We start from the raw sequence: 12,048 nt of genomic DNA, 5'->3' as shown, positions 1-12,048 counted from the left end.
ATTTCAAATATAAAATGGGTCTCACCGAACCGTCCGGTTTCGGTACCACAAACAGTGTGGAATAGTAACCCCGTCCTTGTTGAAGTAGGGACACCTTGACTATCACCTGCTGGGAATACAGCTTGTGAATTGCCTCTAGCACAGTCTCCCTGCCTGAGGGAGTTGTCGGCAAGGCAGATTTGAGGAAACGGCGGGGGGGAGACGCCTCGAATTCCAGCTTGTACCCCTGAAATACTACTTGAAGGATCTAGGGATCCACCTGTGAGCGAGCCCACTGATCGCTGAAATTATTGAGGCGGCCCCCCACCGTACCTGGCTACGCCTGTGGAGCCCCCCCGTCATGCGGTGGACTCAGAGGAAGCGGGGGAAGAATTTTGATTCTGGGAACTGGCTGACTGGTGCAGCTTTTTCCCTCTTCCCTCGTTTTACACGCTTGCATTTCTGAAGCCGAAAGGACTGTACCTGATAATACAGGGCTTTCTGAGGCTGTGAGGAAACCTGAGGTAAAACATTTTTTCTTCCCAGCTGTTGCTGTGGATACGAGGTCCCAGAGACCATCCCCAAACAATTCCTCACCCTTATAAGGCTCTATGTGCCTTTTAAAGTCAGCATCACCTGTCCAGCGTCGGGTCTCTAATAACCTCCTGACCGAATGGACATTGCATTAATTCTGGATGCCAGCCGGCAAAATATCCCTCTGTGCATCCCTCATATATAAGACGACGTCTTATGTTCGCAAACTAGTATCCCTGTTTGACAGGGTTACAGACCACGCTGCAGCAGCACTATCTGCAGGTCTCAGTCTAGTACCTGAGTGTGTAAATACAGACTTCAGGATAGCCTCCTGCTTTTTATCAGCAGGTACCTTCAAAGTGGCCGTATCCTAAGACGGTAGTGCCACCTTTTTTGACAACCGTGTGAGCGCCTTATCCACCCTAGGGGATATCTCCCAGCGTAACTTATCCTCTGGCGGGAAAGGGTACGCCATCAGTAACTTTTTAGAAATTACCAGTTTCTTATCGGGGGAACCCACGCTTTTTCACACTTCATTCACTCATTTGATGGGGGAACAAAACACTGCCTGCTTTTTCTCCCCAAACATAAAACCCTTTTTTAGTGGTACTTGGGTTAATGTCAGAAATGTGTAACACAGTTTTTATTGCCGGGATCATGTAACGGATGTTCCTAGTGGATTGTGTATATGTCTCAACCTCGTCGACACTGGAGTCAGACTCCGTGTCGACATCTGTGTCTGCCATCTGAGGGAGCGGGCGTTTTTGAGCCCCTGATGGCCTTTGAGACGCCTGGGCAGGCGCGGGCTGAGAAGCCGGCTGTCCCATAGCTGTTACGTCATCCAGCCTTTTATGTAAGGAGTTGACACTGTCGGTTTATACCTTCCACCTATCCATCCACTCTGGTGTCGGCCCCCAGGGGGCGACATCACATTTATCGGCATCTGCTCTGCCATCACATAAGCCTCCTCATCAAACGTGTCGACACAGCCGTACCGACACACCGCACACACACAGGGAATGCTCTGACTGAGGACAGGACCCCACACAGCCCTTTGGGGAGACAGAGAGAGAGTATGCCAGCACACACCAGAGCGCTATATAATTTTGGGATTAACACTATATTGAGTGAATTTTTCCCAATAGCTGCTTGTATATACAATATTGCGCCTAAATTTTGTGCCCCCCCCTCTCTTTTTAACCCTTTGAGCCTGAAAACTACAGGGGAGAGCCTGGGGAGCTGTCTTCCAGCTGCACTGTGAAGAGAAAATGGCGCCAGTGTGCTGAGGGAGAAACCCCGCCCCTTTTTCAACTGACTTTCTCCCGCTTTTTCTGGAATACTGGCAGGGGTAATTTTACATCTATATAGCCTCTAGGACTATATGTGATGTAGATTTGCCAGCCAAGGTGTCATATATTGCCCTCAGGGCGCCCCCCCCCCCCCCCCCCCAGCGCCCTGCACCCTCAGTGACCGGAGTGTGAAGTGTGCATGAGGAGCAATGGCGCACAGCTGCAGTGCTGTGCGCTACCTTGGTGAAGACCGAAGTCTTCTGCTGCCGATTTTCCGGACCTCTTCTTGCTTCTGGCTCTGTAAGGGGGACGGCGGCGCTGCTCCGGGAACGAACACCAAGGCCAGTTCCATGCGGTCGATCCCTCTGGAGCTAATGGTGTCCAGTAGCCTAAGAAGCCCAAGCTAGCTGCAAGCAGGTAGGTTAGCTTCTTCTCCCCTTAGTCCCTCGATGCAGTGAGCCTGTTGCCAGCAGGTCTCACTGTAAAATAAAAAAACTAAAATAAACTTTCTTTCTAGGAGCTCAGGAGAGCCCCTAGTGTGCATCCAGCTCGGCCGGGCACAGAAATCTAACTGAAGTCTGGAGGAGGGTCATAGTGGGAGGAGCCAGTGCACACCAGTAGTCTAAAGCTTTCTTTTAGTTGTGCCCAGTCTCCTGCGGAGCCGCTATTCCCCATGGTCCTTACGGAGTCCCAGCATCCACTTAGGACGCCAGAGAAAACCCGTTCAGACAAATTGTATGTACAACAGTTTTTGTCTGTTTTCCAGTGTTTTGGAGAAAATGGTCGATCGTTATTTGCTCTCATCCATTTCCAGATTTTCATTCCAACCAGCCAGATCTGCCAGATAATTGTATAGTGCAGTGTTTCCCAACCTCGGTCCTCAAGGCACACTAACAGTCCTGGTTTTAGTGATATCCAGGCTTGAACACAGGTGACTTAATTAGTACCTCAGTTATTTTGATTTAACCATCTGTGCTGAAGCCTGGATATCACTAAAACCTGCACTGTTGGTGTGCCTTGCGGTTGGGAATGCCTGGTATAGTGTATGCCCAGCTTTCCTAAAGATGGGTACACACTGATAGATATATCTGCAGATCAATTGATCTGCAGATATATCTAATGACGCATTGGGCAGTGTGCTGTGCATACACTCTGCCCGATCCATCTGGGACTGACGTCAGTTCAGCTGTCAATCACCGCCGGCTGCCGCAGCATGTGTACGGGCGGCCAGCTGGTCACCCGTACACACACAGCGATGCGCCAATATATCTATCGGTAGATATATTGGCCGTCGGCTGTGCTGCGGGACCGACGCGATATGTCTGTGAACCGATGGAGTTCACAGACATATCATCCATACACACTGGCCGACGGACCCGCGATATATTGACCGTTCAATAGAATGGCCGATATATCGGCCTGTGTGTACCCACCTTAAGACTCAGCAGTTAGATCTTTCTATGGGTGCAGTTAAAAGACTTTTACATTTTATTTCTCTTACGTCTTAGTGGATACTGGGGTTCTTGCACTTTAGTACCATGGGGTATAGATTGGGTCCACTGGAGCCTGGCAGTTTAAAAACCTTTCTGAATCATGCTTTTAAAGCTATCAAGCCAGTCAGGTCCCTGTGGTGATAAGGAACATTGCTCACACATGAGTGACTCCGTTGAAGACAGGGTTGAATTACAAGCAGTACACATAACCATATCCACAGACATCCCACACAACTGTAAAACAGCGCAGTCCACTATCCAAACACCTCCACACAGACTCCAGAGAGCCCTTGGAGTGACACTGAGGAGCGGACACCAGCACACAGAACACAGCAGTATAATATGTGTAACTAAATGTATGACCTGACAGTAAAGCAGCGGCGCTGCCACTGATGTGCCGCCCCCCCCCCCCTTACTATGACACACTGGTACCAGTACAGAGTCCTGTAGCAGAGCGGGTATCCGGTGTAGCAGCGTGCATGCAGCCTGATCCGCAGCAGCAAATGGCGCATTCCCGCCTTAGGCCCCGCTCCGGGAAGCCCCGCCCCCTGTAATGGCGCTCGATCCCTAATCGAAATTTTTATACTGACTATGTTACAAACAACATCATATATGCAGACAGTACACACAAAGCCGTTGTTGAGACAGTGAGCACTGAGTGCTTCGCCAGTTTGTCCGTGGTGGGCATCGCAGCTCTGTAACTTGCCGCCAAACTGCACCGGGGACCCGCTAACCGGGATCCCGGTGTAACACTCACCGCACCTAGTACTTCGGCATCTGTTAGAGGGTGGCGGCTAGCTGCCGTGTGGGCACACATACTGATGATATGTGATCAGAACCTCAGGAGCTCAGTGTCCTGTCAGCTGGGATTACGAACCATTAACCCTCAGGAGGTTGGTTCGCTCCCCCCTCTAAGTCCCACGAAGCAGGTAGCCTGGTTGCCAACCAGGGCTACCTGAAAATAAAAACCAAAAGGAAACTCTCTGGAGCTCCAGAGAAATGCACCTGGCTCCTTGGCACATTTTTCTAAACTGAGTCTGGTAGGAGGAGCATAGAGGGGAGGAGCCAGCACACACATACACACACTAATGTTAGTTTAGAATTAGCTGCAACAATACTTTAATATTAGACCCAAGTGCTCAGCAACTTTTCTGGTGTCTAAGGAATTAAACTCCCTGGCCAGGGAGGCTTGGTTGAACCCTGATAAGAAATGTAAAATTCCTCAGAGGTTTTTAACTACCTTTCCCCTCCTAGCTGAGCACAGGAAGCTATGGGAAAACCCCCCGTCAATCGATAAGTCTGTATCCGGTCTATCTAAGAAATTAGTACTGCCAGTACCAGGGGCTATATCCCTGAAAGAGCCAGCTGACCGTAAAATTGAGACCACGCTCAAGGTGATTTTCTGGGCGGTAGTCAAGTGGTCTGATACTGTTATTGACGGTTTAGACTCTTTACCCCGGGATGAGGTCATTACTCTGCTGCAACATATACAGGAGCTGCAAATTTTATGAGCGAGGCTATTAAAGAGTTTGTAAGATAAATGGCCGCACTACTGCTATGGCTGTTTTGGAGCGCAGAGCTCTGTGGTTACGTCAGTGGTCGGTTGACGCTGATTCCGAAAAGGGTGTAGAAAATCTTCCCTTTACAGGTGATGCCTTGTTTGGAGATTATTTAAATAAATGGATCTCCCAAGCAATGGCGGGTAAGTCTACCTATTTGCCGTCAGCTGCACCACCTGCTAGACGTTCTTACACCGGACCCTCCTTGCAGTCCTTTAGTGTGGCAAGGTTCAGAGCCAGGGGCCGAGGGGTCTCGACCACTTCCAGCGGTTATCGTGGTAAGACCCGTAAACCTGCACCTGGTGTCTCCCTGGACCAGACCACCGGATCTTCTTCCGTGTGACGGTTGGCCCCAGCGGCAGGGTGATTTTCAGGTAGGTGCTCGCCTTCAGCACTTCGCCCACATGTGGACAGAGTCCTGCTGGGATCGTTTGGTGGGGGACCGCATTTCCCTCCTCACAGGTTTTCAAGTCAGGCTTACCAGCTTTACTCGCATCAAAAGTTACCTTGCAAGAGGCTATTCAAATACTTTTGCAGACAGGGGTGGTTGTTCCTGTACCTCCTCCGTTAAGCAACATGGGTTTTTACTATAGTCTTTTTGTTGTTCCCAAACCGGACGTTCGGTGTGCCCCATCTTGAACCTGAAGTCTCTAAATCCGTATCTGTGGGTGTTCAAATTCAAGATGGAATCACTGCGGGCGGTGGTGTCCGCTCTGGAGGAGGGGGAGTTCCTGGTGTCTCTGGATGTCAAGAATGCTTACCTACACATCCCCGTGTGGCCCCCTCATCAGGATTACCTCAGGTTCACCATATTGGATGACCATTTCCAGTTTCAGGCCTTGCCCTTTGAATTGTCCACGGCTCCGAGGGTCTACGCCAAGGTCATGGCGGAGATGATGCTGCAACTGCGCATGATGGGAGTGAACATTTGGGGACATTCCGACCCGTTCGCACGCAGTGCGGTGCAAACGGGTCTGGAATGCGCATGCGCAGCGGCAACACTGCGCACGTGCGTCGTTACCCCAGTGACAGGGGTCGCCGGGTTACGTCGCGCTATACAAAGAAAGCGGTCGCAGAGCCAACCGCAAGAAGATTGACAGAAAGAAGGCGTACCTGGGCGGATCCAGACCGTTGGCGGCCGTTTTCGGGGAGTGGACAAGAAAACGCAGGCATGTCCAGGACAATGGAGGGCAGATGTCTGACATCAAAGGCGGCTCCAGCATCGCAGAGATCGTCGCACAGGGTAAGTATGTCCAGGGCTAGTCAACTTCTGCTTGAAAATTTTTATAACTTAACAGGGCAATAAAAGCGTTTGCAGCCCTGCTAAACTAAAATACACTCCCCCATAGGCGTGTACTAGTTGATCGCAGCAGCAGCAAAAAGTTGCTGGCTGCGATCAACTCGGAATGACCACCATAGTCCCCTATGTGGACGATCTCCTAATAAAGACTGTGTGCAGGGAGCGTCTGCTGCACAGCATCGAACTGACAACTCGCCTTCTTAACGGATCATGGGTGGATCCTAAATTTTCAGAAATCTCACCTGGAACTGACCCAACATCTTCAGTTACTGGGAATGATACTGGATACTGTATCTCAAAAGGTGTTTCTCCTGGTGGACAAGGCCTTGACTGTCCAGGCTATGGTCCGCTCCGTGCTCTGTCCTCGCAAGGTATCCATACATCTTTGCATCCGATTACTGGGCAAGATGGTGGCTGCTTATGAGGCAATCCAATATGTCAGATTTCATGCCCAACCATTTCAACTGGATCTGCTAGATAAATGGTCGGTTTCTCTCCTTCACATGCATCAGGAAGTGACCTTATCTCCGAAAGCCCGGAGTTCTCTATTATGGTGTCTACAAGTTCCTCACCTAGTAGAGGACAGGAGTTTCAATATCCACTCGTGGATTCTCCTGACAACGGAATACCAGCCTCCGGGGTTGGGGGGCGGTGACCCAAGGGGCCCAGTTCCAAGGTATATGGTCAAGACAGGAATCTGCTCTGCCCATAAACATCCTAGAACTCAGCGCAATTTACAATGCTCTTCTGCAGGCTTCTCATCTCCTGAAGGATCGGGCGATCCAGGTTCAGTCGGACAATGCCACGGCGGTGGCGCACATCAACCGCCAAGGGGGAACGAGGTGCAGAGCGGCGATGCGAGAGGTGTCAAAATCCTCCTCTGGGCAGACACCAAATGCAAGGGCCATCTCAGCCATATTCTGAGAAGCAGACTTCCTCAGCAGTCACGACCTCCATCCGGGTGAATGGGGCCTACATCCTCATGTGTTTCAACAGTTAATTCACCGATGGGGCTGTCCGCAGATAGATCTGATGGCTTCTCGTCTCAACAAGAAGCTATGCCATTACTGTTCCACAAAGAGGGATCTGCAGGCTGTAGTAGTGGACGCGCTAATGGCACTGTGGACGTACCAGTTTGCGTACCTGTTCCCTCCTCTACCGCTAATCCCAAGGGTGCTAAAAAAGCTAAGGGAAAGCGTTCAGGCAATTCTAATTGCCTCATATTGGCCTCGACGGGTGTGGTACTCGGACCTCCTGTCAATGTCTCTGGAGGATCCCTGGCCTCTGCCGCTCCAAGACAATCTTCAGCAAGGTCCATTCGTCTGTCCAGACTTACAGCGGCTACGTTTGATGGCTTGGAAGTTGAGAGGGAGATTCTAGGAAGAAAGGGTCTTCCCTACCGGGTTATTTCCACCATGGTCCAGGCCAGGAAGATGGTTACGTCAAAACATTATTATCGTATCTGGAAAAAGTGTGTTTCCTGGTGTGAAAGTAGAAAGGTTTCTCCCGTGGAATTTAGAATTGGTCGTTTTCCTGCAAGCGGGAGTGGATATGGGCCTACATTTAGGCTCCATCAAAGTCCAGATTTCGGCGCTCTCTATTTTCTTCCAGAAACAGCTTGCCATGTTGCTGGAAGTACAAACTTTCCTAAAGGGAGTTCTTCATTTGCAACCTCCCTTTGTGCCTCCCACGGCTCCGTGGGACCTCAATGTGGTTCTGTCCTTTCTTCAATCGGATTGGTTTGAACCCTTACATAGGGTGGAGTTAAAATTTCTCACCTGGAGGACGTTGATGTTATTGGCATTGGCATCTGCCAGGCGTGTCTCTGAATTAGGGGCCTTATCTTGTAAGAGCCCTTATTTGATTTTTCATGAGGACGGGGCGGAACTTAGTTTTCCTCAGCACTCTCCCATCCTTTTGGGAGCTTTGGGACTTCTCCATGGTACTAAAGTACAAGATCCCCAGTATCCACTAGGATGTAAGAGAAAATAGGAATTTAATACCTACCGGTAATTCTTTTTCTCCTAGTCCGTAGTGGATACTGGGCACCCACCTCAGTGCTTTGTTTCTGTTTACCTGTGTAAGTATTTGGTTGGACTGTGGTCGCGGTCCCATTATGTTGTTGGGACAGCTGTGCTATCCGGATTAGGTTGGTGTTGCTATCCTCTGTTCTGGTTAGCACCCTTCTTTCGTTTATGGTTGTGTGTTGGCTTGTTGCCTCACCGCTGTTGTATTGTTCTTCTCTCATATTATGTCCGTCTCCTCAGGCACAGTGTTCCTAGACTGAGTCTGGTAGGAGGGGCATAGAGGGGAGGAGCCAGCACACACATACACACACTAAAGTTTTTTAAAGTGCCAGGCTCCAGTGGACTCAATCTATACCCCGTGGTACTAAAGTACAATATCTCCAGTATCCACTACAGACTAGGAGAAAAGGAATTACCAGTAGGTATTAAATTCCTTTTTTTTTCAACACAATTAAATATCTCCTACAGTATATCTAATGTGTATTGTTGTTGCTCATGTGACTGTTCTGTTTCAAAATGTAAAGAGCAATACAGTAACTTTACTTTATCTTGTAGGTTATTGACATGCCCGAGCACAACCCAGGGGACATGGGAGGCACAATGCGACTCGGAAAACGAAAGACTGTCTTCACAGCCAGAGGGTCCATTTTAAGTATGTATCCATTTTCCTGTATTATGTGTGATTGTTGTACGTAACTGCTTATCCCAGCTACAGAGAACAAAGTGATATTATCATATGATGCTGACATCATGTGGCACCTAAAATATGTGCCTTTTTCAGCATATCATTCTTATGCTAATAATTTTACGTTTCTACCTACACATATTGAACACTGTGTCAAATCGCCATCACTATGCACAGCCTACTATGGTACAATATCTAGCCAGTATCTGGACAGCTTCCATCAGTCTATTCTGCCAAAGACAAAAGAGACAAGAGAAAACTCCTACTCGGGGGTACATTTGTAGCTGTAAAATGTAACTTTTATTAGGAACTGCTATAGTGGTGGGTCTCAATGAACTAGTTAAGGAGGATGAATGCTTTGGCTAGGAGTAGCATTGAACTGTGGGGGTCATTCTGACCCGATTGCTCGCTGCAGTTTGTCGTAGCGTAGCGATCGGGTCGGATATGCGCATGCGCCGGCTCCGCAGTGCGCCTGCGCATGGCAGCTTTCGTTACCTATCGACCGCCTCTGAGACAGAGGCGGTCACTAGGCGGGAGGGGGCTGAACGGCGGCATTAAGCCGCCGTTTAGGGGGAGCGGTCCGGCCAGCGCCGGCGTGGCCAGACTGTTGGTGGGGAGCGGGCCAGCGGGAGCGACGAGCAACTCCCAGCCAGCCGCAGGAGCTGCGCTGACCGGGAGTTACTCCTCAAATACAAAGGCATCGCCGCTGTGTGATGCTTTTGTATTTGTGCGGGGGGGAAGGGGGGGAGCCGGCACTGACATGCGGGGCGGACTAGCCCTGTACTGGGCGTCCCCCCGCATGTCTGAGTTAACGATCGTATTTTGCTAAATTTAGCACAGCTACGATCAACTCGGAATGACCCCCTGTGTCCCTTGGCTGTGGAATTTCTCTCCTGCAAGTAAGAGCTTGGTGCTGGTTCTTTGAAATATGGGGTTCCTCACACCGTTTTCCCCCTGATTTTGCTATTTTTCCCCTAAAATTAATCCTTTAATTCAGTTAAAACACAAAAGCCTGCTCAGAACTAACTGATAAGTGCAGACTTCACAGAAAACACACTGCTTTTTTTTAAGTGTATTGATTTAGTGAATTACGTTACAATTTTTTTGCAAGAAACGATTCTTAGTAAATCCGCGATTTGCATTGGTACCGATGCTAATTTGGCATGCCAAGTCGCGTTTGACGTGCGATTTCCATGCAAATTTGTCCAGAGTAAATGTGTGATTTGCAAAATCGTGGCATTATCATAAAAAAATGGAAAGTTGTCAGGAAACGATTGTTAGTCAATTTCTCCCTTGTATACTAGTAGCAACAGACCTTGGCTAGGTTGAATACTGAGCTGTTGTATTGGGGCTAAGAGCCGTCTCCTCTTTGCCTGTGTTTTTTGTCTGAGAAGATTATACTGGTTTTTACTATTTCAGGCCAGATATCTACACAGAAACACAGCACATTTATTAGCAAGGGAGTTATAATTACAGAGTGTTATTAATACAGTACAGCCACAGGCAGTGTGTGATAACTTGATAAGCCAGGGATTTTTACACAAGGCATTTAAAAGTATGGACAGTTTTTTGTCGAACACATTTTGATACAGATTTTATTGTACAGCTCTGCAACAAATATGACCAGCCTGATTGGTAATATCTCTAAGGATAATTCCTGAGCTGAGTGATTAGATAAAAGTGATTCCAAATTACGTATTACATTGAATTTCTGTTTCTCCTGAACGTAACACATGGGTCACTGTGCTCGTGTGCAAAATGACCCTGCCAAACTGTGGCTTAAATATTAAACGGAGATGAGTAGGGGTCAAATAATAATTGTATTTTATGTTTATACTGTATGATTTTAACCAGGTCACATTGCTCTGATCCTTTTTTTCATACTAATGATGTCCAGCACTAAGCAGCAGTAATAACCGCTATTACAGCTGATAGCTGAGGCAGTTTATACATGATCAATACACAAATGATCATTGCTGAGCTACAGGACAGTTATGGTCCATAATGAGCCTAGATTGCTCAAGAAAAACATTCTGTGTACTAGTTTCTAAACTGCACTATGAGCATCCAGCCACTGAGGCCTAACAGCATGCTAACAAATGAGAAAGAAACTGTCTTTTCTGCATTATTGGTATACGTTCAGGATCCCCGCAGCCGAAATACCGACACCAGAATCCCGAGCAGGTCAGCATCCCGACGCCAGAATACCGACAGCTGGGATCCCAATGGTAAGTATAGCCGTGAGGGTTAGGATTTGGCTGCAGAGCTAAGGGGGGTGGGTTAGTCTGCAGAAAGGGGGGGATTAGGTCTAGGCGCTAAGGGGGCAGGTTAGGGTTAGACTGCGGTAAGGGAGGGTTAGGGTTAGAGGGATAGGGGTGGGGTATAATACTTACCTCTCCCCTGTCGGGATCCTGAACATTGGCATGCCGGTGTCGGTATTGTGGCCTCCAGCATTCCGTCCGCCAGAATCACATACCGAGCCCTCATTATCCGGTTATTTAATTCTTATTTTTTATGTGGTTAATGCTCTGTACAAATCTGTTCTTCTCCATATCATGCACCACCTGTTTATTGCCAATATTTTCTATGTTTATTTAGCTGCTATGCATTTCTGTTGTTAGAAATAATGGTAATGAATTAAAAATAAATAAATAATAGGATTGAAACAAAATATAACTCCATGGCTAATTATTTGCCTCTGGTCTCAGGTACTCATGTGTGACTTGGGGGATTTATGTGACTGCCTTTTTGCATTCTATGATGGAGACTTGCAGCTCTAGTACGTGCTAATTATATAGGCACCACTTGCAAGGGAGCACATAATAGCAATGGTTTCCTCTTGTCATTCTACATACGGTTTATGCCATTTTTCTGCAGCAGGTTATATTGGTTTCCACAGGGAAAACATTGGGGTGTAGAGTGGATCTTGATCCAGAGGCACCAACTGGCTAAAGCTTTAGCTTTCCCAGGATGCATTGGGACCTCCTCTATAACCCCACCTCTAGGCACTGAGAGCTCAGTTTCTAGTTGGTGCCTGCAGCAGCCCTGAAAAGCTTTTAGGGGCTATTCATAGACCCACTATAGCTGCCTCGTGGGCTGCAAAAGGTATTGAAGCCTGGGTTCATGTGTTAGAGGAAGAGCTGCCCGAGGATATTTCTGACAATGCCAGACAATACCTGTAT

At 48.3% G+C, this 12,048-nt stretch overlaps 1 protein-coding gene across 3 annotated transcripts in view; it reads left to right on the top strand.

Moving 5' to 3' along the window:
• CTPS2 (CTP synthase 2) overlaps positions 1-12,048 on the top strand; it is an 848,459-nt gene that overhangs the window by 466,599 nt on the left and 369,812 nt on the right. For all 3 annotated transcript variants that reach the window (XM_063955808.1, XM_063955806.1, XM_063955807.1), the window contains one exon: positions 8,737-8,833. In XM_063955808.1, the coding sequence (XP_063811878.1) occupies positions 8,737-8,833 (97 nt within the window). The remainder of the gene's footprint in view (positions 1-8,736; positions 8,834-12,048) is intronic.

The sequence above is a fragment of the Pseudophryne corroboree genome, chromosome 2 (assembly GCF_028390025.1).
Source record: "Pseudophryne corroboree isolate aPseCor3 chromosome 2, aPseCor3.hap2, whole genome shotgun sequence".
NCBI lineage: Eukaryota > Metazoa > Chordata > Amphibia > Anura > Myobatrachidae > Pseudophryne > Pseudophryne corroboree.
Note: the sequence above shows the minus strand (reverse complement) of the source record. Positions and strands in the feature narration are given on the sequence as shown.